Source organism: Pseudophryne corroboree, chromosome 5 (genome assembly GCF_028390025.1).
Source record: "Pseudophryne corroboree isolate aPseCor3 chromosome 5, aPseCor3.hap2, whole genome shotgun sequence".
Taxonomy (NCBI): Eukaryota; Metazoa; Chordata; class Amphibia; order Anura; family Myobatrachidae; genus Pseudophryne; species Pseudophryne corroboree.
This window is the reverse complement of record NC_086448.1, coordinates 128,608,378-128,635,329: the sequence shown is the minus strand read 5'-3', so window position 1 is coordinate 128,635,329 and position 26,952 is coordinate 128,608,378. Positions and strand designations below refer to the sequence as shown.

At 41.8% G+C, this 26,952-nt stretch overlaps 1 protein-coding gene across 8 annotated transcripts in view; it reads left to right on the top strand.

The window, feature by feature from the left end:
* Nucleotides 1–26,952, top strand: part of OSBPL3 (oxysterol binding protein like 3) — a 404,452-nt gene that overhangs the window by 286,571 nt on the left and 90,929 nt on the right. For 6 of the 8 annotated variants that reach the window (XM_063921703.1, XM_063921704.1, XM_063921709.1 and 3 more), the window contains one exon: nt 18,442–18,567. In XM_063921703.1, coding sequence (XP_063777773.1) covers nt 18,442–18,567 — 126 coding nt within the window. The remainder of the gene's footprint in view (nt 1–18,441; nt 18,568–26,952) is intronic. The other 2 variants (XM_063921708.1, XM_063921710.1) reach the window with 1 other exon arrangement.

Below are 26,952 nucleotides of genomic sequence, written 5' to 3'. Positions count from 1 at the left end.
CAGTGCACACCAGATAGTCCTAAAGCTTTCTTTAGATGTGCCCAGTCTCCTGCGGAGCCGCTATTCCCCATGGTCCTTAGGGAGTCCCCAGCATGGTCCTTACGGAGTCCCCAGCATCCACTATGGACTACGAGAAATAGAATTATCGGTAAGTAAATTCTTATTTTATATATTTCATTTAAATCCGTTTATTTAGAACAGTAGACATTAAATAATAATTGCCACAATTAATTTACAGACTGCACAAATATAACTTATGAACCTAGGGCAAACATGATTTGCAGAGTAAGGTGGAGGTGCATGCAACCACTTGGTCAGCCTGTTAGTGGGACATGTGGCCTATGAACCTTGTGACCCATAGTGAAATAGGATAATCTTCTCAGTTTTGTTTTCATATTGTCGTGAGGTGCATAGGTAGTGGCTACTTTATCCCTCCTCAATGTGGTGGTGTGCTTTACGACAGGGCCCTGATGGGATGGAATGGGCATGTTTGGGTGGGGTTGGGGGTATTTTGAAAGATAGTTTAGGGTGGTCCAGTAAAAAAACAAGCCAGAATTTGCTGTGGTTGAGATCATACTTGAAACATGGACTTGAAGAAATTGGTTCTTCCAAGTACAGCTATTAGTCAGGAAACTGCACATATAATTTGGCAGAATAGTTTAAGAGTATGATTGGTGAACTCTGGGACAGGCAAGATGCACTTCGGTTCAGGTGGAATCTAATTTAAGCAGCTGAGAGGCCAGAGGGATTAGTGTACCTCTTCCCAGAATGGTTGGTGTTAGGGCAGCTCCAGCAGGCATGCAGTATGGAACCAGTCTGAGTGCAGGTGGGTGAATACTGAGTAGCCTGGTGGGGACATTACATTCATTTTAACAGTTTATCAGCATTTTCCTTAATGGTCATGCTAATGGCTGGTTTAGAGACTCCCCCTATATGTAGGCCCAGTTCTCCGAGCGGTTCACCAAAATCAGTGTTCCCTCTTAGGCAGAATAATGACACTCATTTTTATGGGAAATAAGTTGTATTTGCTGCAGGGGGTGACCCGGGGACACAAGTGCTGCACTTGACTGGCTGACCATGCAGAAGAGCAATGGGGAAGCTGCAGAAGATAGGAGCATGAAGAGAAGCTGAACTTTCCAGCATTGTGCTTTTGGTAATGACTGAAGGTGCAGGCAGCATATTGCATAGAACCTCCTGGTGGTTGTTTAAGGACAGGAAAGCCTCTCTACGATCAATAGATTGCTCACATATTGCTGCCCACACCATGCTCCGCTGCCAGAAGCTTCCATCTTTTTCCGTCAGTGTAGAGTTGTACTCTAGAGACTTCTGTTATTATTCACAGGAATCAATCAGTGCTGTTTATGGGAGTAGTAACTGGAGAGGTCACAGTGTTAGGTAACTAGGCAGAATAACTGCTCATGGCTTTTCTGTTCATTATTATACACATTATGATAGAAAAGCAGAGGGTAATCTGTTGCGGCTGACCACCTTTAACTATGATCTCCACCATGACACTAAACTATATAGTAACCCCGCTACATTCCCTCATGGACACCCATACACTGACCCCCTCGCTTGGTGCCTGGTGGTGTACACAGGTCCCCTCTCTCTCATCACCTATCAGCCCATCAGCTCATACAAAGAAATTGAAGTTGCAGCTGTAATTTAGCACAAGAAAAGAGTATTCTTTTTATCCTCTCTGCATTGCGACGAGTTCCTGAGATGGATAGCATGAAAAATGTCAAATTGCATGTACTTTTCTTGCGATTGTGCGCTCCCGTGTGTTACCCATCGCAATCGCAGATCACACGTGCTGCATGTGAGATTTATCTCAATTGCATGGAAATACGTTTAATAACATTAGATTGTCTGAGATAAATCACATGTAAAAATACACTCAAGTATGAATTCGCAATTGCAGGCCTCCCGGGAAGCTCCCGGCCAGATTGCAGGAAAATTGCATGGAAGTCATTGCTGAGATACATCTCCCTAGCGTATGGGGCCCTTTAGAGTTCACAGTAATACTTTATAATACATTCTTTCTCTTATCTACCAATATTTTTAAACTAAGCAATTATTCTGTCTCCTCTACTGTCCACCTTCCACTAGTGCTTTAAAATCTCTATTTAATGGGATGCGGTTAGGCTGCCGGGAAAATTAAGTGGACCGTCTCAGCCTGCTCATTAGCTATAGAAAAGCAGTACAGTAACGAATGTGCAAGGAGTCAAAAGGGGCCAGCTATAATTCATGTCTTAAATTCGGCAGCTGGTAAAATCTGCAACATTCTTCTCCGTTCTTTCATTATACATTGGAAAAATCCAAGTCACAGGCACTTGTAGTTATTAAACTCTTCTCACCTAACTTTGTTTTTTTGTTGCTATTTTCTGAAGTGTTAATTGCTTCTCATTTTACATTGGCTCAGACCATACTGTATAGGAAATGATCATTTCCAAAGCGGCTTAATAAATGAGCGTCAACAATTTTTACTGCTAAACATTTTTTAATTATGAAATGTCAACCTTTTGTGTCGATCCCAGAATTTAACCTCCAATCCAGAGTCATACTTCATCTATCAAATTATTTTTCCATTTTGTATATGTGATGAACAGTCCGCTTTATCAAGCCTGGTTTTATAGAAATCTGTCTTCTGCCTCTGTGACTCTTAAGTTTTTGTCTGTTTATTGTTAATATCGAATTTTATTTAAAGTCTTTTTTCGAAAATTCACATTGGGTTGCGCAAACAGGACTTTTCACAACAGGTTTGGTCAGATTTGGCTGCTTTACGCGGCTAAATCCGACCTCTCTGGGCACAATAAAAAAAAGCACAATTGAATATCATCCCCTCCCCCCATCTCCTGCCACTTTCAGCGGGACATTGGGCAAGATAAACAATTGAATTCCGCCCATTGTGTTCATTCTGTTTTATAGAATTAGATTGTAGATGCCTACATTCAGGCTCTGTACATTCACTTTCGACTTTTTTATGCAGTTTAAGATTGCTGTACAGATTAGAGAAATAATACACATGTATTTCTGGAGACCTGAAATCAGCCTGAATGTCCGATTTCCAGCGTACACACTACTCACTTATCTTTCCTAACTGATAAATGTCCCTAAAGATTGTTGAGGTGGTGATTTAAATGCCACTGCATTGGTCATGGCACAATATCCGCTCACAGTTGCTGACATAGGTCGTACAGCAGTCCAGATCAGAGGAGCTGATCAGCCTGTTTTTGAAACAGTTGTCGCCCCCAAGTGCTGTGTACACAATGCAGTTATCGGACTGGGCATACAAGTACTGGCTGTATACAGAGTTTGAACGTGATCTTGGCGCTACACCTGAATATAACCACCTCAGTCCAATCAATATACCTTCTGGTCATAGATTAGGACAGATTAGCACAATTTGAATAACCTGATCGGAATGGATATAACATGAATTTATTCAAACATCAAAGTATGTGTTACTGTAGCACTATTCAACATGGCATAACACATAAAACAATTATTAAATCAATAAAAAAAGACATAAAATAAATGCGGGAATGGATCGTACCACTATTATGGTGAAGCTGCTGCAGGTGGAATGTAACATGGTCTTCTGGCTTTACCCTGCCAGTGGCTCCTGAGCTTAACTGGCAGTGATGTCCAATGGTTATGTCCACGATGATGTATAAAATTAAGATTCCTGGTTGTAGATATCCAACGCGTTTCGAGACTGCAGGTCTCTTCCTCAGGGCTTGTATACAAGCTCAGAAGCCACTAGCAGGATAAAGCCAGAACACCCTGTTTCATTCCACCTGTGGCTCCTTCACCATCCTACTGGGTACGATCCATTCCCGCAATTATTTTATGTCTTTTTTTTATATTTTATTATTATTGTTTTAATAATTGTTCCATGTGTTATGCCATGTTAAATAGTGCTAACACGTGCTTTGATGTTTGAATAAATTCATGTTATATCTTTTTCAATTTTGGGCTTTTTTTCATACTTAACGATCCACATGGACTATGATTGGAATGGTAACCTTGCCCGAAGCATGGCAAGCAAAGTGAGCCATGCAAGGGGACAGGGTGCACTAATTTGGCTTCCCCGTCACTTTACGGAGAAAACGACACCAAAAACAGTCGAAAAACTCATGTCTACCTTTTGACATGTCGACCTAATGGAAATGTCTACCTTCAGTGGTCGACCTAAGTTGGGTCGGCCCAACAACTCATACCCAGTTATTGCTCAGCGTGTACCTCACTTTCCACTAATGTTTTAAACCATCTGCGCTCTTCCTTAAATTGATACTATCTGATTATTTGCTGTATCTTCCTGGTACCCCTGATTTACTCCACAACTGACCTATGAATCATCATATCCAAGGACTTACCTTGTACCTACTTAACTTGTACTAGTCTACGCGGACATCTCATCATAACCAACGGATTGCATTCCTGCGCTGAGATACACACTAGATTGAATCCTCTGCATCTCTCCACTGAGAAGTCCTTCAGTTTGGAATCTACTGTACTCTGTATTGGACATCTCAGACAACGTACTGTGGACCACAACCTATATTTGGCTCCATCTAGCCCTTCATTTAGTCATCATCCACCTATGTTCTCTGAGCAATAAATAACTCTGACTTCTTGCATTTTTCAACCAATATCAGTATATTCAGGCTCCGAATGACTGAAGGGTCACTGTTCATTTCAAATTGCGGGATCCCAGCCATTCCCCAGGACAAATGATATTACTACCCCCACAAGAAATCTACTTCAAAGGCCCCCACACACTGAGACTTATCACCCCTACACAATAGGAATTGGATTCTAACACCCTTCTCCAAGTCTGCTCTGTCCTGGAATAATTCACTAAATCAGCAACAGAAAAGGAAAGTTTTTTTTTTTTTTATCACTTGTTTCAAATATACACATTGGATTATTGGAGCAGCAATAGGTTATAGCAATATTTCTGTTCATGAACCCATTATAATTTTTTGATCACATACCGAATTGGGGAAAAAAAAATATATGTATTATACAGCTTTCTCTCCCTCTCTCATCATCTTATGCAGCTCATACTTATAGTAATCTGTCATTGACCCAATGTATACGTATTCCTCCAGCTTCATTCTTTCACTCTGCAGTTCCTATTTCACCATCACAGGTTTCTATCCTACAATCTGACAATGCTAAATTCCTTTGTCGTATAAACAACCCTTTATGAGGTCTAAGAACACTGTACGCTGTTTACTTAAGAAGTACCGTAAGGGTACACTAGTTGCGTAACGATCGCTCAGCCGTAGGCGAGACGCTCAAGCGTCACGTTCGCTCACGGCCCAGAGATCACAGGACAGAATGATTCGCTATGGCGTAGCGGTTCGCTCGAGACCACGAGGAGATCACCAGCGGCGCAGACGCTCACAACGCTATACTTTTATGTCTAAACCTTTTAACAATGAAATACACAGAATACCTTAATGTGAATACAGGGTGTAAGTGCAACCTTGTGTAACCTGACTAACTACAAAGCTGCTTGTGCGTCACCGACGCTCAAGTGAACACTTAACACTATAGGAAATACACAGATACTGGTTTAGGGTCCAAAGCCTATTAACTGTATTATATCTAATATACTTGTAAAAGGGGATAACCGTACAAATGATACACTACAATATAACAAAGACTTCCTAACCACAGAACTAAACAATAAATACAAAAAGACAATACTACACTGACCTAAATGCAATACAATACAATACTATAATACTATGAGAGATATAAGAGAAAAGAGGAGAGAGAGAGAGAGAGAGAGACGGAGAGAGATGAGAGAAATTGGCTCACAGTAAGACAATGATAACATTAAATAAGAGACAACATGGTTGCAGATAAAACTACACATGTGAGAGACAATCGCTGCGCAGTTAGTCAATGCTGAATACAGCATGGGATGGAAGCTAGACTCCATTTTGAGAAACCTCCACTTGATTCCAAAGACCACACCACATGGCTGAAAGGGGGAGGGGAAGACATCCAGCAGCAGCCATTTTAGATTTGCAGGTCCAAACACATGGCACTTTATTCCAAAATGTCCAAGCCTCAAAACAATGCATATGTTCTGATTTTACAATTCCAAACCATCTAAATCACCTTTCACAATGTAATCCAACTTCCTAGAACCATCTCATAATTTCACATCCCAAACAACTTCAGTATCTCAATAACCAGAGCATATTCATCACAAGACCAGATCACAATGTAATTAACACAAACGTAACTGCATGGTGGTATTTATGATTAACAGGATATATATTATAACTAACCAGCACAATCTATTTTAAATCTCCATAGGCAAACAAATACCACAAATACTATGCTACAGATTGTATACTGTTCCAATTTATCACAGACTTCACAGAGTATCCACAAACACCCAACAATCACACAACCAAGTTACAATATCCTATTTAAACCAGAAAGCAATCTGTCTGTTTCCTTAGCTAGCCATGTGAAGTTCAATACTTAGCCTTTAGTTTGGAAGATGTCCTGGGGATTTAGCTGCCATGCTGCTTGGTGCCAGGTAGCTGTGTGTGTGTCTGTGAGTGTAGCTACATTACATCTGTTCTCTGAGGCCACACCTGACCACTACCTTCCTGTTTGACCAGTACCTGGGGGAGGGGTCTTTCTTTCTCCTTTGTATATGCTAATCAGGTTCAGCCCTGAAAACTTAGTAAAAGGTTGTCTTGAGCATCCATTGTTCTAACAATGTGATCTTAGCTTTTATACATATAATCATATCTATCCGCTGCAATGTCCCACAACAACACAACAGGCCTCAAACTAACCCACACCTCATTCTGCTTGCTTCAATACCAAACATGATGTGTTTATCTGGTTTGGTTCGAATGATACACATCCATGACATTAATTCATTAGCCAATTCTAAATCTCCATGATGTCTGGTGCTGTTCATTATTATAACCATGTACTGTATGAAACAAGTGCCGAATCCATCTCAGTGCCATGTCCGAGCAAATGCGTGTGTTTCCATATATTGCTGTGCTCGCTGCGCATATTTGCAAGTATAGCGACTTATATGTGTGCAGTTTATATGGTCTCTCTATGTAATATTTTTGACTTTGACAGTCCACCCTTTGGCAGTCACCAATAACTGCCACTTCCTAAAACATTTCAAAAAGAGAAAAATATATGTCAGGGGTTAATACATTTCCATGGTTGGGTAAGGGAGGAGAGAGGAGAAGGTGTGAAGAGGGTATGACCTAGTGAGATAGCAGAAGCATGTGTGTATGAATCCATGTTTGGGGGGTCATGTATCATCGTGCCGTACGTGTTGTACATCAAGCTTCGAGGTATTGCGAAGTATACATTTGAATTCCTTCTTATCCCGTACTAAGGGTCTGTGGATGGGCTGTCAAACTTTACCGAGCTCATTTCGGCTGTGGTTGTAACAAAATGGGGGAGCACATTTTAGTTGATGATACATGAATGGGGGAGGTATGTGGTTGCTGATATCTGTGCCTGTATTCCCTATCGACTATGTGTGTCATTACCTGAGGGTTGTAGAGATGAAGATAAAGAACACTTATGGAAAATGCAATGATATTCTATGTCAGGGAAATGTACATCTGTCGTTGAAGTTGTGTTCGGTATCTGTTGAGAGTCGTCTTCTTTGCGCTGTATTGCTCTTTGGGCATGAGCAAATAGCTTTGTCAGTGCCATCAGATTTACAAAAAAATGTTGGGCTAGCGTGAGTTTAAAATACTAGGGAAACTGGGGATCCATGGCAAAGTTCATCAAGTGTCCATATCATAGGTCGTCAAAACTTCATCTTTGGTTCTTGTCTGTTGTCTGTATAGCGTCTCGTTAACTTCCTCGTCCAAGGGGTCTTTGTATCTTGGAGAAAAGCAGAAAAACAGGTGAAAGAAACGGACCGTATAATCGCATTTTCATCACATCATGGTTTCTATCATTGGGTCATATACCAAATCCAGGTTAATTACAGTTTCCTCACTCCTTAGACTCATTACCTCAGGTAGTACTTTTCCAATACAACACAATCCTTCAGAGTTTGGGGCAAGCCGCTCATACGCCTTTCTCCCGCATATGAAATATGCATCATCGGGGAGAACATAAGGGACGGAGAAGGACATGACCATGTTACAAACCTTCCAGGTGAAATCTCCTGACCCTAATTCTCCCATCTGTTTAGTACACGTATCAGTTTGTACGATATGTGCACAGTATCCTGGTGATACTTCTCCAACTCTCGTAATCCTATTTCCTAAGGTATACCTATACCGGAAAGATTTTCCTCTACTGGCTATGTGGCGTACAAGCTCTGTATCTGTAGGCATCCTATCTGCTCTATGCGAAAAGGTCATGGTTAGGTTGCTCCATGACACTTCCCAATTTCCCGGCTTTCGGGGATTGGAGATGTTAAAACATAATAGGGACCTATCCACATGGTATTGGTGGAGCTTCAAACTAGGAGGGCTGGAGATATTAAACCTCCTGTCCACCGGTCTCCCACCCTTTAGCTCAAGTACCTCCCCTACCGTTAAAGGAAATGGTACTAGCCCTGATTTACTATGACCCTGAGGTACTTGAGAGCATACCCAACAATCTGTTTTATTTAACACACTACCCACTAAGGAGTGATAGTCACTCAATGGATGCCGGTCCATATGGATATTAAAACTGGATTGGCATTTCTTTATGCATCCATCCTCAACCATTGTCACAGAGCCTACAGATACAGTTTTCTTTTTGAACTAACAATCCTTCACAATTGTTTACAAATAACATGGTTGTTAGATCGTGCCCGGTACTCGCCTTTGCTTGGTGATTGGGTTGCTATTGGAAATTTACACCTCCGTCTCAGTCATCAGGACCTTTCTGGATCCTTTCTCGACCTCGCTGGTACTCTCACCGAAACAGACTGCTCTGGTCAACATCATGGTCAACAGGAAAATCCATATCACAGTCTCTTGGGGCAAGTCCATCTTACAGGAGGAGAAAAGAAGAAATTTGTAAAGGGGGTATAAGAAATCAGTTTGAGGGGGAGAGAACTTGTTACGATAATAAGTTCTCTCGTCTTGTTGTTCTTCTTGTTCTGCTGTCCTCTCAAAGGTGCTATCTCTCAGTCTTCCAAACGAACATTCTGGTGATGCAATATTCCTTCCTAACCGGCGATCTTTCTGTAAGGAGAAAAAATCTGGCATTACCATTGGTCCAACTGAGGGGTGACATACCATCTTTAAACCATGAAAACATGAGTGAGAAGAGAGAGGAAAAAAAAAAAAAAAAACAAGAGATAGAGAACAATTCATATGCATATATATATTACATAACTCGACATTAACCATCAATAGGAAAAGAGAAACAAAGCATTTTTAAAACATTGTCAACATTAAGAAAACATTGTTAGCATTAGAAAAACATTGTCAGATTATCAGGCTGTCATATCTACGTGTCTAATGGTCTCCTTGAGCAGTCCCTCCCCACCAGCACCTGCATTACTCCACTGTCTGTATCTGGCCAGAAATACATTGTGGCGGAGGTCATGCTGGGGTTTGGTAGACTTCTGCAAGGACCAAGTGGATATGCAATGTGTGAATTCTTACCAATACTCGTCAGAGATGGGGATAGAGAGAGAGAGAAAAAAAAAACATTTCACAGATACATTTACAACGTTTCACCTGGTCATTCCTGTGTCTTCAGTGAATGACCTCCCAATTTATTAACCGTTACCTCAGGCTTACCATCAGTCGTATGATCACCTTTCTTGACTACCTATCATGGGTGTGGCTCAAAATTCTTCCTATGTGATCCCTGCTTGTAATTTGGTGTGTCATAACTTTTGCTCATTTTCATGTCTAGGGGGTCTGATTTTATGTGGGCTGTTGCAGTTACTGGCATAATGCCCTTCTCTTTTGCACAGATCACAAATCCTTAAGTTCCTCCATGTGCCAATGGCCTGGGGTTTTGGTTGATTTGATGCCTCCTCAAACGCTTGGATGCTCATCACCATCAACCGCTTTCCCTGTACCTACCTGATTCCTTGGATACCATGATTATGTCGTTGTCTAGGGGGTTGATATACCTTCTGTGAATCTTTGATCATACAGTTAGATCTTTCCTAGGATCTGGGTAATCAGACATGATTGATCTCAATTCTGTCCGGGACCAGGGATGGCGCATTGCACTGTCCTTGACGGGAATGGTTCCCTGATCATCAGTCTTCCCATTGGGGACTGTGATCACCCTGACAGGACTAAACTCAATCACATCACCTTGTTTTGGTCTTACAATATGGGGTACATTTGTTTGTGCGTGATATAAAACATTGTACGTACCTGTGGACACGACCTCACCTGACCCTCCGTTAGGGGGTTTGATTATTGCCTTTACCAATTTGGTCGCGTCCACCTGGATGTCTTGTAGGATGGCTTCTGGAAGAGGTGCCAACATCGTTCTGGGCTCACTTTCTTGTTGGTAATCCTGAGGGAAGTTTAACATGGGGTGCGACTTGCACAGGTTAACATTTGTAATTTTTTACACTTTCATTTTCATAAACATTATTACATTTAACACTTTCATTCTTAATACAGTTACTAAGTGCATTTTTATCGTACAACATTGTGCCATTTCTCTGCAACCATAATCCTCTTCAATGCCATGTCTCTCCTCTCAAGATGAAAGTTAGATATGTAAGTTACATTTCTTTGCATTTCACTTTCCTGTTGCCATAACTGCAAACAATCATCATGTTTAACTCGTTGTTTCCAGGATTTTATGAGACTGATCCTTTGCCTTAAATTATGCAACACCTCTAAGTCAAAACTACCTATCCCGGGAAATGGTGCCTTATCCCCCGCAGTCATTCGTGTCCATTCATCACAAAAGGTCTCAGTGTGGGGACCATATTTCCCCCACATTACTAACCGAGCAGACCCTCGGGGTCTGCAAGCCTCTGGAGTCTGAATCCTGACCTCCGACCGTCTCTGTGTTGTGCACTTGGCTGCCATTGTGGACCTTTTTAACACAGAAAAACTTCCTAAAATGCACCAAACACAGAACTTCGTTGGAAATCCTTAAAGCTCTTCCACTGAACTTCTTCTGCTCCGGGTATCCCCGTTCCGCCTTCTAGCAGACACGTGTAGCCGTTGCAGGCCCTATCTCTAGAGATTTTCCTGAGAAAATTCCCTTCCTTTTTCTTTACACAAATCACGCTTGCATGTGCTCCCTACAACACGTATGAGGGCAAGATTTACGCATGGATATACGACCTCATATCACGTTGCGTTATTGGTCACACATACAACCGTGCGGTCCAATCGTACCACTTATAGACACTTGTTGCCCATAAATGGTAGGATCATTGGAGTCTCCCTACTGTGCTCCAAAACAGCCAGAGCGTAATACAACGAAAACTTTATCACACTCTGTTGCACGTTTTCACTCAGATCGTGCTCATCACGTTCCACATAGATCACAAAGTTCACAAAGCGGGATTATCACATAGATCACAAAGTCCACAAAGCGGGATTCAATACACTCATACCGTTTTCAACCCACTATCATTCTTATAGTTTTCTGATCAGAAAAATCATTTCCCGTAGTCTGATAGCTCTCCCCAGAGGCGTTACAGTAAAGTAAGGTATTTAAACTAAATTTTGGAAACTGAACAAATGTGTGCTATTGTCTTGTGGCTTCTGTATCGCCTTACTATAAGCGATATTTCACTATATAAACGCTTACCAAACACCACACAGTATCTTCTATGCTGTGTGCTTGTTTTTTCTCAGCACGTTATCAATGCAAATGGCAAACAGGAAGGTGAGATGTGAAACTTACACAGATGAAAATGCAATTCTAAATTTAATCTAATAACATACATTGATGTAAGCACACGCATATAGATATTACATATAAGTACCAATCACTATTACTTATGATTGACTATGATATAGATTAAATAAATGCATTAAAAAAAACTCATTAAATGATGATTTCTTTTTGACAGTGGATGGCTGATTGTTTCCTGAGTCAACTGAAAACCAGCCGCTCAGAAAAAAATAAATAAAAATTTGACCTTCCCAAAATGGCCGCTGCTCCTCCCCCTTCCACCTCCATGAGGGTCACACAAAATGGTGGACAGACCATGCGGCCTCTTGTCACAAAGAAAGTCATCATTCAAAACTCCTAAAGTTATTCTAGGCCTGAGTGTGTAGTTGGCACCAAATTGAAATAAAAACCAGATTTTCAAAGACAATAGCGTACTGTTCTTACCTCCGGTCCCGGATTCCCTCAGCACCCTTTACTAAGCGAAACAGACGCTTATCCAATCAGCACTGCAAGGAATATGATCCCGCCCTTTGCTGATGGATAATGTCTGCTGATATTACCTAGCAGAGATATGTGAAGGACAGGACGAGTCCCCCAATTGACAATGCTAAATTCCTTTGTCGTATAAACAACCCTTTATGAGGTCTAAGAACACTGTACGCTGTTTACTTAAGAAGTACCGTAAGGGTACACTAGTTGCGTAACGATCGCTCAGCCGTAGGCGAGACGCTCAAGCGTCACGTTCGCTCACGGCCCAGAGATCACAGGACAGAATGATTCGCTATGGCGTAGCGGTTCGCTCGAGACCACGAGGAGATCACCAGCGGCGCAGACGCTCACAACGCTATACTTTTATGTCTAAACCTTTTAACAATGAAATACACAGAATACCTTAATGTGAATACAGGGTGTAAGTGCAACCTTGTGTAACCTGACTAACTACAAAGCTGCTTGTGCGTCACCGACGCTCAAGTGAACACTTAACACTATAGGAAATACACAGATACTGGTTTAGGGTCCAAAGCCTATTAACTGTATTATATCTAATATACTTGTAAAAGGGGATAACCGTACAAATGATACACTACAATATAACAAAGACTTCCTAACCACAGAACTAAACAATAAATACAAAAAGACAATACTACACTGACCTAAATGCAATACAATACAATACTATAATACTATGAGAGATATAAGAGAAAAGAGGAGAGAGAGAGAGAGAGAGAGAGAGAGAGAGAGAGAGAGAGAGAGACGGAGAGAGATGAGAGAAATTGGCTCACAGTAAGACAATGATAACATTAAATAAGAGACAACATGGTTGCAGATAAAACTACACATGTGAGAGACAATCGCTGCGCAGTTAGTCAATGCTGAATACAGCATGGGATGGAAGCTAGACTCCATTTTGAGAAACCTCCACTTGATTCCAAAGACCACACCACATGGCTGAAAGGGGGAGGGGAAGACATCCAGCAGCAGCCATTTTAGATTTGCAGGTCCAAACACATGGCACTTTATTCCAAAATGTCCAAGCCTCAAAACAATGCATATGTTCTGATTTTACAATTCCAAACCATCTAAATCACCTTTCACAATGTAATCCAACTTCCTAGAACCATCTCATAATTTCACATCCCAAACAACTTCAGTATCTCAATAACCAGAGCATATTCATCACAAGACCAGATCACAATGTAATTAACACAAACGTAACTGCATGGTGGTATTTATGATTAACAGGATATATATTATAACTAACCAGCACAATCTATTTTAAATCTCCATAGGCAAACAAATACCACAAATACTATGCTACAGATTGTATACTGTTCCAATTTATCACAGACTTCACAGAGTATCCACAAACACCCAACAATCACACAACCAAGTTACAATATCCTATTTAAACCAGAAAGCAATCTGTCTGTTTCCTTATCTAGCCATGTGAAGTTCAATACTTAGCCTTTAGTTTGGAAGATGTCCTGGGGATTTAGCTGCCATGCTGCTTGGTGCCAGGTAGCTGTGTGTGTGTCTGTGAGTGTAGCTACATTATATCTGTTCTCTGAGGCCACACCTGACCACTACCTTCCTGTTTGACCAGTACCTGGGGGAGGGGTCTTTCTTTCTCCTTTGTATATGCTAATCAGGTTCAGCCCTGAAAACTTAGTAAAAGGTTGTCTTGAGCATCCATTGTTCTAACAATGTGATCTTAGCTTTTATACATATAATCATATCTATCCGCTGCAATGTCCCACAACAACACAACAGGCCTCAAACTAACCCACACCTCATTCTGCTTGCTTCAATACCAAACATGATGTGTTTATCTGGTTTGGTTCGAATGATACACATCCATGACATTAATTCATTAGCCAATTCTAAATCTCCATGATGTCTGGTGCTGTTCATTATTATAACCATGTACTGTATGAAACAAGTGCCGAATCCATCTCAGTGCCATGTCCGAGCAAATGCGTGTGTTTCCATATATTGCTGTGCTCGCTGCGCATATTTGCAAGTATAGCGACTTATATGTGTGCAGTTTATATGGTCTCTCTATGTAATATTTTTGACTTTGACAAATCCCTTGGCATTTTAAAAAGAAAACACAGGCGCATTCGTGGTAAGCGAGCAGGCCGGAAATTACTTTTCCCCAGTAACCATCTAAGTCTTTTGCCCACCTGCTCACCCCCAGCTTCAAAGACCAATCAAATAGAAGTGATACCCAAAAGACGGCCCTGTGATTGGAAGAACATAACTGTCAATTCTCGCGTTGTGACCCCCCCCCCCCCTCCAATACCCAGAGCGCCTGCACTTAACATAAAGAAAACTGAAGGCCCTCTTGTGTGCCCAAACAGGTCAGTCCTTTGTAATGCCAGATCTGTAAGAAACAAGACTGAAACAATTGCTGAGCATATTGAATCTGCAGAGCTAGCCTGTATTACAGAGACCTGGCTAGATGAAAATGCAGCACCTATGTTGGAGGCTGCAGTCCCAACAATCTACTCTGTCATCCACAACCCAAGACTGGACCGCAGGTGTGGCTATCTGCTTCTAAAAAGACCTTAAACTTAAAGTCCACCCTATTGAAATTAATTGCTCATTCGAGTGCACTGCTGCCCGGAGTTCGACAGGATTAGGTTTCAGAATACTTCTCATTTACCGGCCCCCTGGAGATGGAAAGATATTTCTACAAGAAATTGCAGACACTGTTGCTGGCCTGGTACTGGAACATCAAAGATGGCTCATCCTCTGGGATTTCAATGCATGGGTGGATGATGAGCTCTCATGCCTTGGCCAAGGCCTCCTGTGCACAATGAATGGTCTGGGCTTCACACAGGTCATTCCTTCTGCCACACGTGAAAGTGGTCACACTCTTGATTTTGTCTTTCAGATTGGATTAGAAGTCACTGACCTAAAAATAAACCCAGTCATCTGGTCAGACCACCAATCCCTTTCATTCTCTGTTGCAACCGCTCAAATAAGATCTCTGCCCGTAGAGTTGACCAGGTATCGTCCAAGGAGGGGTATGACTCCCCAGGCTCTAGCAGCAAATCTGGATCTCTCTGCTATACTGGGTGCCTGTGAAGATCCCTGTTCCCTAGTCCGTTATTATAATAGGGATGTTATGGCTTGATATTATCGCCCCTGTGCGTATAAGACCTTGTAAACCACAACGTCGAGCTCCCTGGTTCGACAACCGTGTTGGTGAGCTCAAGAAAAGGGGGCGTAGATTCCAATCAGGATTCCGGAGAAGACATAGCACTGAAACAGCCCTGGTGTGTTTGTGTTAAATTATCTTCTGATGGCAAGAGACAGCGGTGAATGTTCAATATTAATCCTTCTGGATCTCTCTGCAGCATTTGATAACATGGATCATGGGCTTCTGATTGAGCGACTGATACATTTTTGTGGACTGGATGGCACAGTCCTAAGCTGGTTCAAATAATTTCACACAGGCAGGTCACAGAGAGTATCGTCTGGAGTATACGCATCACTATCAGTGCCAGTGCCACTGTGCGGAAAAGTTGAGCAGGCCTATTGTTTGCTGCCGTGATCTCATTTGACAGGAACTGTGATTTCTTACGGGTGATTGTCGATTGATATTCTTCGTTATGCTTTATTCGTTTTATTTTGTCATCCACTAGGTTAATCTTCCTCCATCGTCTTTCCAGTCTACGCTCCCTTTTCTTGAGCTCACTAACACTGTTGTCGAACCAGGGAGCTCAAGCTTCTATACTATCCCCCATGCTTTTTTTCAGTATACATGCTCCCGCTGGGTGAAATAATCAGGCGCCATTGGGCTGGTCTACCACTGCTATGCAGATGATACACAACTGTACTTGTCCTTTGCTCCGGGCACTGATAACCCAATAGCAACCCTAAATGGCTGTCTAGCTGAACTCCAGGAGTGGAAGAGCGCCAGTTGTGCTGCGACTGAACCTGGATAAAACAGAGGTCCTTATGATAGGACCACAACATCAAAAGACAAGACTGCAGCATAGCCAACCAACTGAACTTACACTTGGGGATTCAGAATTACAAACCACTGATCGTGTGCGGAATCTTGGCGTTGTCCTGGATGGTGGCTTGACACTTAAACATCAGATATCAGCCACAATCAAATCCTCATTCTTTCACATGAGGAACATAGCCAAAAACAAGCACTTAATTCCATCAGATGATCCGCCAAAAGCCATCCATGCACTTGTATCATCTCGATTAGACTACTGTAATGCCCTCTACCTTGGTCTCACAGCAAAAGAATTGCACCGCTTACAGCTGGTGCAAAACACTGCTGCCAGGCTGTTAACCAACCAGCCCCGTTCTAACCACATAACACCCATCCTCTACTCCCTTCACTGACTGCCTGTAAGATGGCGAATCATCTTCAAGATTGGCTTACTGAGTTTCAAAGCACTACATGACCAGAGCCCAAGGTACCTGAAGCAGCTTCTGACCCTATACTGCCCCACTCGATTACTGCGATCTGTAGATGAAGGACTTTTAGCAGTACCTAGAATCTACCGTAATTCATCTGGGGGTCGAGCTTCTAGTCATGTGGCTCCGACTCTATGGAACTCACTTCCCCGCACAGTGCGAGAGGCCCCAACTATAGAATTCTTCAAAAGTAGACTCAAGACTTTCCTGTTTACTCAAGCATTTCCATAATGTCCCTTTAGTATCTTCACGCTTCTGTATTTTATTAAAAGCTGTTCTGTAGTTCATTATTTTCTGTACTATATTATGCTATGTATCTGTTAAGCGCCTTGAGTCCTATTGGAGAAAGAGCGCTATATAATAAAATTATTTTTATAATTGTTATTACTTTGTTTTTTAAGTGCATGAGCAGCAGACTTGACTAAAATAGATTTGAACAAAAAAATAAATCTTGAAGAGGAGAGTTAGGCTGGGTACACACCTGAATGATGGATTGGTTGCCTGCCCGACGGGCCAATCGATCCAACGATTTGGTAAGTGCTTTGCACAAATTAATTGTGCATACACACCACCAGACATGTCTGGCAACAGGAACCGGTGGTGATGTTGTTGTCTGCCAGCATATGGGTCGGTTTGCGGGATGCCAGTACACACAGGTAGATGTACCGATATATCTGCAACTTGGATACATCAGAATCTGCAATGCTGCACAGCCCAGGTGATATGTCTGTGAACGAAGTCGTTCTCAGATTAACTAGCTGTACAAACATGCCGGTATATCACATAGGGGATGTAGTCGCCAGTCACAATACTTCCCCATACATCCCGCCCCCTCACAGTCCCGACGGTCAGCATGTCGACCAACAGGGACTATTCCCACTCGTGGCTGTCTATGACGCCCATAAAGTGGGAATAATACCCTTGGTGACTGCAGGTCACCACCGAGCCCGCAAGGTGCTTGCTTGCACTCACCGTCCTCACCCCCCCCCTTCCTGCTGGGATTCCGCTGCCGGCATCCCGGTGTAGGTATGCTGATGTGCTGCATTTTTATTTTAGAGTGTAACAGAAGCACTTGGTAAAAAGAAGTGTTCTATCCGCCAAAAGCCAAATTGATGTGTTCTTGATAAATGCCCAATCATCATAGAATATAAGCTTACAAATCATCATTTGTTACTTGGTGTGACAGCCCAGCACTCAAACATAAAGGATGGTTGTTCTAAATATTCATGAATACTTTATGATCCACTTCATTTAAAGTATTTCTAAGTGCAGTTGTTAATAGAAATGCTAAGTTAGTCTCAGCAAAAATGTGTTCTGTAGCGCAGAAATATTTGTCTTACCCTTTTAGATCACGCAGTAGCAGGTAATTCGTTATTAAATATTGCTAAAAAGTGATGAGATAAGTGCAGGGATGTCGCATTCAATTTCACAGAAATCCCCAACACTGTTATTGCCTGTTAGATTTTGCTACCAGCTAATCATCTTTGCATAATCTCTGCATGGTCTGAAGGAGATCTCCTTGTTTCAGTGCTTGGTTCCAGATGTCACCTTCCTTTATGATGGTTAGTCATGTCACACTGTAACTAGTGTATTTTAGCGTGAGATTGGTATGATGTACCGCATGTTAACATTTATCAGTTTTCACAGGACAGCTGGGAAATTGTAGAAGGACTGAGGGGCAGCACTAGTTGTACCCTGGAACCACAGAAACTGGAAGGCTTCCTGCTTAAGAAGAGGAAATGGCCCCTCAAAGGCTGGCACAAGGTATGTGACTTTTGTTGTGTCCTTCTTGACTCCTCTTTTTGGGGTGTATTCATGAAGCAGTGTAAAGAGTGGAGAAGTTAAACATGGCAACCAATCAGTGTTGCGGTACATTTATAATGTGCATTCTAGAGAATTATACGTAGCAGCTGATTGGTCGCCCTGGGAAACTACTCCACTGGCTCAATTCCACACTTTTCACTGTTTCATGAATAGACCCCTTATTTACAAACCTATGCAATAATAAAAAAAAAGTGTAAAAAACAAACAAAAAAAACAGTTGGTATGAAGGACATACAGCATTGCATTGGACCTATACAGTGTTACCATCAAGATTATATGATTATATTGAAAATGAATACAGGTTGAGTATCCCATATCCAAATATTCCGAAATACGGAATATTCCGAAATACAGACTTTTTTGAGTGAGAGTGAGATAGTGAAACCTTTGTTTTTTGATGGCTCAATGTACACAAACTTTGTTTAATACACAAAGTTATTAAAAATATTGTATTAAATGACCTTTAGGCTGTGTGTATAAGGTGTATATGAAACATAAATGAATTGTGTGAATGTAGACACACTTTGTTTAATGCACAAAGTTATAAAAAATATTGGCTAAAATGACCTTCAGGCTGTGTATATGGTGTATATGTAACATAAATGCATTCTGTGCTTAGATTTAGGTCCCATCACCATGATATCTCACTATGGTATGCAATTATTCCAAAATACGGAAAAATCCGATATCCAAAATACCTCTGGTCCCAAGCATTTTGGATAAGGGATACTCAACCTGTATTGGCTTTATATCATGTGATCCCCAAATTAATCTAAATTGATATTAATAACAACCAGTATAAATGTCCCTACATGTTAAGTATCTGCTTAGCCAAGTGTATTGGTACGTGAGATCAGTTATTTAAGGTTTGAGGTGTAAATGTATCCTATCCACTGACCCCACATGGCACCATGACTTAATGGTTTATTTTTATAGTCGTACGCTCATTTGAAAACCAATTTAGGGAAACCTATTTGAATCAAGTGGCATTTTAATCTTAGACTTTGGGGGTCTCGCTGAGTTGGGGTTACAGATCATTTGCACCAAACAAGTTTTGCGCTTACATGTATATGCCGAGTTGTTTGCAACTGAAACATGCGCCGAATGGTGGAGGGAAGAGACCAGTGATGACTATGAAAATGATATGGAAAACACAAAGAAGATAAATATCTTCTGTGTATTATTTTAATCATTTTTCTAATCAAAACTCTGGAGTGTACTGGTCTATGACATACAAGCACTGGCTCTCATGCCTAAGTTGTCTGCACATTTCCTCTGATAAAAACTCACCAGATTTCAAGCAGTGTATACTGTACTGCTGTACCTTTGTGTAATGCCCACATGAGCCCCCGGGTTCATATATTGTATGTAAACCTGTCTCTGATACTAGCCAATGCCTCCTCAGCTATTTAGCTCACTGCACGTCCCTGGAAGAGATCGTAGCGTAGGCTGAGTGCAGTAAGCACGTAATTGTGAGTAGACACACATGGAGACCCATATGCACCAGTAGCCAGGTTACTATTTATTTAATATTTAATGCATATATGTCTAACTCTGGAGTGCACTGATGAAAGACACTTTCAAATTAATCTATTATCTAAAAAGCTGTGCTGGTGTCATCTACAGACGTCACTATCTAGCCAAGAACCACACAAACAATATTTCTTATAGTGGACTTATAATAGATATATAGATATAAATAGTCTATTGCTAGAACAAAACCTGTTTATGATTTGCCAGTTATGTTGGGTTCCACATTGTAGACAGGAATAAGATATGAAGTCATTTAACCTATCTTTGGCCCCTGGGTACCTGTATAAAATTTGGGTTATTTGTAAAAAATGTGTTTCAAGATGAAACCTCTGTAAACCTTTCCATAGTTGTACCCACATGCATTGAATTAAATTATTTAGTTGTGTCTAGGGGTAGGATGGCTCTGTTACCGGAATTAGTGGGTGACCTATCTGCATAGATAAAAAATGCTTCCTTATGAATTATTCTTATTATATTTATTTATAAGGAGTCACAAGTGTTTTGCAGCGCCGTACATATAGCACACATCAGAACAAGGAGTACACCAAACTTAACATTACAGTAACTGAAAAACTAACACAGAGCACAGGTAACAGTTAGCACCACAATCCTCAGTACACAATACAGCTGAGATGTAAGGAAGTAAAGGAGTAGTTGGTGTAATACTAGGGGCAGGCCGCCGTTGGAAGAGATAAATAGTAACGAGAGAGAGGAGATGCGGGTATTCGCTGAGTAGGAGAGAGCTGTAACTGACGTGTGAGAGAAGAGGGCTGTGAGAACAGGAGGGAAGAGCTCACAATGAATAATATATAGCATGTGACGGCCATGGAGAAATATCCGCCTATCTCCACAATACCTCCCATAGGTTCCTCATAATTTGGCGTGACTGGTTTATGTACAACACCTCACAGAGCTCTTCCCTCCGGCTTTTCAGACCTCTTGCTGTAATGTGGCTGTGTCCCAGTCTTTTAATATTAGTCGTCTTGTGAAATTTTCACTTCTTTTCCCCTATGGTAATTCCTTCCCTTCCCTATTATTTTTCTTCTCTGCAGTTAGTTTTTTGGCGATTTCTTACCTTCTTGCTTTCGTTCCCACCTCAGCCTTGCTCTTTAACCAATATGTAGTACTGTCAATCAGTTTGCCTATGTACATATCTCTGTATTTTTTTTTTTATCTGTAAAAATGTAAATAAACACACACAAAAAAAAAAAGTTGCTAATATTATGTCAGATTTCAATAAAGTGATGGGTCTGTGGCTCCCGGTAATATGGAACTTGGACAGGCGTCAGTAAGACAGTACTACTGCATTTATACTTTGATTCGGTGTTGATTCTCTAATACCCTTTTCAGTGCTGGGTCGTTTTGCCACTCCCTGTCTGACCCCCCATTCACACAGAAGCAAATTACCTGGTCAAGAATTTTTACACGTAATTTGCCAATCAAAACGGGTATTTCGTCTGTGTGAAAGAGTCAACCCGGGTCTCAAACCCTGGTAAATTCTTGAGTTGCAGTCCCGGGAATTTCAACTCGTGTTGACGCTTTCACACAGAAAAAGGACCCGTGTTTTTTGGCAAAGTATCGGGTAGAACTGCTTCACCTGGTAATTTCATTTTCTGTGTGAAAGGGGTATTGCAAATCCTAAGTGTGAGCAATAAATGCTTTACTATACCCTCTCCATGTTAAACATTCCCAGAGCCTCTGACTACAATAATTTTTGGGTAGGAATTTGCGAATCAAGGATTTCCAATAGATACAACAGTTGTGGAAAGTAAGTCTGTACTGGTTTAATAAAAACCAGTCTTCCTGTATCTTAACCGGATAATCATGTCATGGGGATCTACAAAAGTTATAAATTCCTGTTTTTGGTCTTTCTTCTTGTAAATACATGGGGGTCGATTCAACTCAGCAACAGTTGAATAGCGCCGGGAGTTAGCTCCCGGCACTATTCAATACAGCGCCAAGTGACACCAATTGTTGGGAGTTCTTCTCTCACCCCCGGGGGATGACAGAAGAAATCTGACAAAAGTGCTGCCGCGTGGCCAGCGCGTGGCTGATTCTGTCGGGAATCCACATCGTGGCAGGGAGTTAAGTCGGAGAATGCCCGTTCTCCCGACAATTCAACCTGTTAAGTCGGCAAGAACGGGCCTTCGCCGACTTAACATGAGCTGAATTGAATAGCGACGGGAGCTAACTCCCAGCACTATTCAACTGTCACTGAATTGAATCGACCCCATAGATTACTTTTTAACTTATCATTCCTCTCTGGTATGCCTTAGTGACATCCCACACAGATGCTGGAGGAGCCACTATTATTATTATTATTATTATTATTATTATTATTATTATTATTATTATTACTATTATTATTGCTGTCACATTGACTGCTGGAATAGTGTTTTTTGTCAACCAGTACAGACTTACTTTCCACATATGTTTTATCTATTGGAAATCCTCGATTTGCTGATTCCTTCCCACAAATGATTGCAATCACAGGTTCCGGGTTTGTTTAACACGTAGAATTTAGCAGTTTATCAGAAATAATCGGGGAATGCGTCCCGGCTCCAATTTGCAGATATATGATCAGATGAGCAGTGAATTACCAAAATACAGCACATTAAAATATTTTTTATCATTTTTGGGTCAGAATTCGCAAATCAAGGATTTCCAACATGTTGGATTTTGCAGATGACCCGACCCAGTTATCAGCAAAACGGGGAATTGCCTCAATTTGATTGTAAATTAATGAGCCCCATTACCTAGTATTGAGGAAAGAACAAACATCCCTTGGGGTGTATGAGTATTCCTTTATATATGATATACATGTACGTGAATAGCTGATGTCATTTCTCTTTGTTTCTGCATATTAAAAAAACAACAATCAAAATGACGCTATGGGTCAGTCTTAGCATTCCTAAAGCAGACATCAGCATTTTACTAATCAGCAATGACACACCCCTTGGGTACGTAGTATGCATTACATGGTATCTCCAGTCTACCAAGAACCTTTTTTAATGTCTGCTGCTTGTGTTTTTCAGTCTATTTAGTATGCACATGAAGCAAGCATAAAACATAAGCTGTACATTTCAAAATGTACAATTGGCTGTTCAAAAGATTGTATTATTGAACAGTGGTTGCATAATAATCTGCTAGTATGTAAAGAGTGCGTTAAAATAAAAAACAAAGTAAAATAACTATTTAACTACAACCTCATAGTGACAACAAAAAGTCATTAAAAATAACAAAGGTTACCCCAGCATAGGCAGCTCAGATTTTGACCACAATAGCAACAGTCTATAATACAATTACTAGAGCTGCTGCAATATGCAGTTTAAGGGACAGAGTGGAGCTGCTGCACATACCCAGTAAACAGTTTCTTCTACAAAGTTTGCTGTATGTGTGGATCTCGGTGCTTAATCAGCGCTCTGGACCAGAGAGTAGCTGCCATGAAGAAGAGACAGGCGCCTTACCATGAGGTGGAAGAATGTGTGCTTAGAAATTGCACTTCTGTCTCCTACTTGTTCCGTTATGTTTATTGCTAGATATTTTTATAGTCATTGTAAAAAAGCACAATGAAATTACAATCCAGGCCATCCATAGGTTACAAATCACCATTACAAAGTAAAACAGACGATAACCGATGAGAAAAAGCTATTCTTGAATTGATGCACCTGAACCATCTCTGAGATTTAAGGAGAGAAAAGAAGCAATGGTTAGGATGATGATAATAGTTTGTATTTTTTTTTTTCTTTATTATGGGATGCTAAACCTTTTCCTGACCATTGTCACAGGGACAGCATAAATATGTGGAATCCAGTGCATTTATTCAGTTTGATCAATTCTGAGCAACAGCAAGCATGATTACAGACACCTGCCAGCCTGCTGTTAAAATGCTTTCAGACACGAGACAGGCCAGTGGTGGCTACTATTAGGGGTTCTGGATCAATGGTCTCTGGAGCATTTCTACTTTGTATGTGAAGAACTACTGTGAAGTATTCTGTCACCTATGGCTTGCTGGTACTGTAAAGGTGTGTACACACTGTGAGATCCTTGCTATGGCCGATTTTGACTATGCAATTTCCCTTGAACTCCCCAGAGCCCACCACCACCGATTTTGACTTTCTTGAGATATTAGAACTTTGCTTACGATTTTGGCTTATGTGAGATTTTGGCTTCTGTGAGATGTCGGCTTCTGTGAGATGTCATTGACATGTGAGATGAACTAGATAGTACACCGATCTAGCAAGGATTGACTTGCCTGCACAGTCTATCTTTTCTTGCGATGCCGACCTGGCGGGACCGTGCATCGGGATCCCCTTTCTTGAGATTTTGACTATATAGTCAAAATCGAAAGTAAATGTCTCACTGTGTGTACACACCTTAACTGCTTATGTTCACGTGTGAATTGCCCACCTCTGGAAAAGCTGTGAAAAATAAATTAGCAGTGTAAACTTTTACCCTGTGTTTGTGATCCTTGTCTCACCACTTAAGTTATTTATATTAGTTTAATATGTTTGATACAACCTGTTATAGACCATCTATAATGTTAATTATGAATAATATATTCCATACACTAACCTGTATATAAAAAGACCAAGACTTCCACAATTGCTCCAATGTTCCGCTGAGCAGCAGATTGTGAATTGCATTTGGAAACCCCCTGTCTAGAAATACTGCTTTCTTTCTCTAACGTCCTAGTGGATGCTGGGGTCTCCGTAAGGACCATGGGGAATAGACGGGCTCCGCAGGAGACATGGGCACTTTAAGAAAAAATTTAGATTCTGGTGTGCTCTGGCTCCTCCCTCTATGTCCCTCCTCCAGACCTCAGTTTGAGACACTGCCCGGACGAGCTGGGTGCTTTTCAGTGAGCTCTCCTGAGCTTGCTGTAAGAAAGTATTTTGTTAGGTTTTTTATTTTCAGGGAGCTCTGCTGGCAACAGACTCCCTGCATCGTGGGACAGAGGTGAGAGAAGCAGCCCTACTCTCTGAAGCTAGGTCCTGCTTCTTAGGCTACTGGACACCATTAGCTCCAAAGGGATCGTACACAGGATCTCACCCTCGTCGTCCGATCCCAGAGCCGCGCCGCCGTCCCCCTCGCACAGCTGGAAGACAGAAGCCGGGTGAGTATGAGAAGCAAGAAGACTTCGAAATCGGCAGCAGAAGACTCCGGTCTTCACTGAGGTAACGCACAGCACTGCAGCTGTGCGCCATTGCTCCCACACACCTCACATACTCCGGTCACTGTAAGGGTGCAGTGCGCAGGGGGGACCTCTTTTTGGCAAAAGTGAACATATATACAGTTGGGCACTGTATATATGTATGAGCCCCCACCAAGAAAATACATATTTAAGCGGGACAGAAGCCAGCCGTCGAGGGGGCGGGGCTTCTTCCTCAGCACTCACCAGCGCCATTTTTTCTCCACAGCTCCACTGAGAGGAAGCTCCCCAGGCTCTCCCCTGCAGATACACGGTAGAAGAGGGTAAAAAGAGAGGGGGGGCACATAATTAGGCGCAAAAATCAATATAACAGCAGCTACTGGGTTAACATTAAGTTACTGTGTTATTCCTGGGTTTATAGCGCTGGGGTGTGTGCTGGCATACTCTCTCTCTGTCTCTCCAAAGGGCCTTGTGGGGGAACGGTCTCCATTCCCTGTGTGTGTGGTGTGTCAGTACGCTTGTGTCGACATGTTTGACGAGGAAGGCTATGTGGAAGCAGAGCGGGAGCAAATGAATGTGGTGTCTCCGCCGACGGCGCCGACACGTGATTGGATGGATATGTGGAAGGTTTTAAATGATAATGTTAATTCCTTGCATAAAAGGTTGGAAAAAGCTGAAGCCTCAGGACAGTCAGGGTCTCAGCCCATGCCTGATCCTATGTCGCAGAGGCCGTCAGGGTCTCAGAAGCGCCCACTATCCCAAATTGTTGACACAGATACCGACATCTGATTCCAGTGTCGATTACGATGATGCAAAGTTACAGCCAAAATTGGCTAAATCCATCCGTTATATGATTATAGCAATTAAGGATGTGTTGCACATCACAGAGGAAACCCCAGTCCCTGACAAGTGGGTTCATATGTATGGGGAAAAGAGGCAGGTGGTGACCTTTCCCCCTTCACACGAGCTAAATGAGTTATGTGAAAAGGCTTGGGAATCTCCAGATAAAAAACTGCAGATTTCCAAATGGATTCTTATGGCGTATCCTTTCCCGCCAACGGACAGGTTACGCTGGTAATCCTCCCCTAGGGTGGACAAAGCTTTAACACGCTTATCCAAGAAGGTAGCCCTGCCGTCACAGGATACGGCTACCCTCAAAGATGCTGCGGATAGAAAGCAGGAGGGTACCCTGAAGTCCATTTATACACATTCAGGTACCTTACTGAGGCCGGCGATCGCGTCGGCCTGGGTGTGTAGTCCTGTAGCAGCATGGACGGACACCCTGTCTGAGGAACTTGATACCTTAGACAAGGATACTATATTATTGACCCTGGGGCATATAAAAGACGCTGTCCTATATATCAGAGATGCTCAAAGAGACATTAGTCTACTGGGTTCTAGAATAAATGCTATGTCGATTTCTGCCAGAAGGGTCCTGTGGACTCGGCAATGGACAGGTGATGCCGACTCAAAAAGGCACAAGGAGGTTTTACCTTACAAGGGCGAGGAATTGTTTGGGGAGGATCTCTCGGACCTTGTCTCCACAGCTACTGCTGGAAAGTCAAATTTTTTGCCATATGTTTCCTCACAGCCTAAGAAAGCACCGTATTACCAAATGCAGTCCTTTCGATCACAGAAAA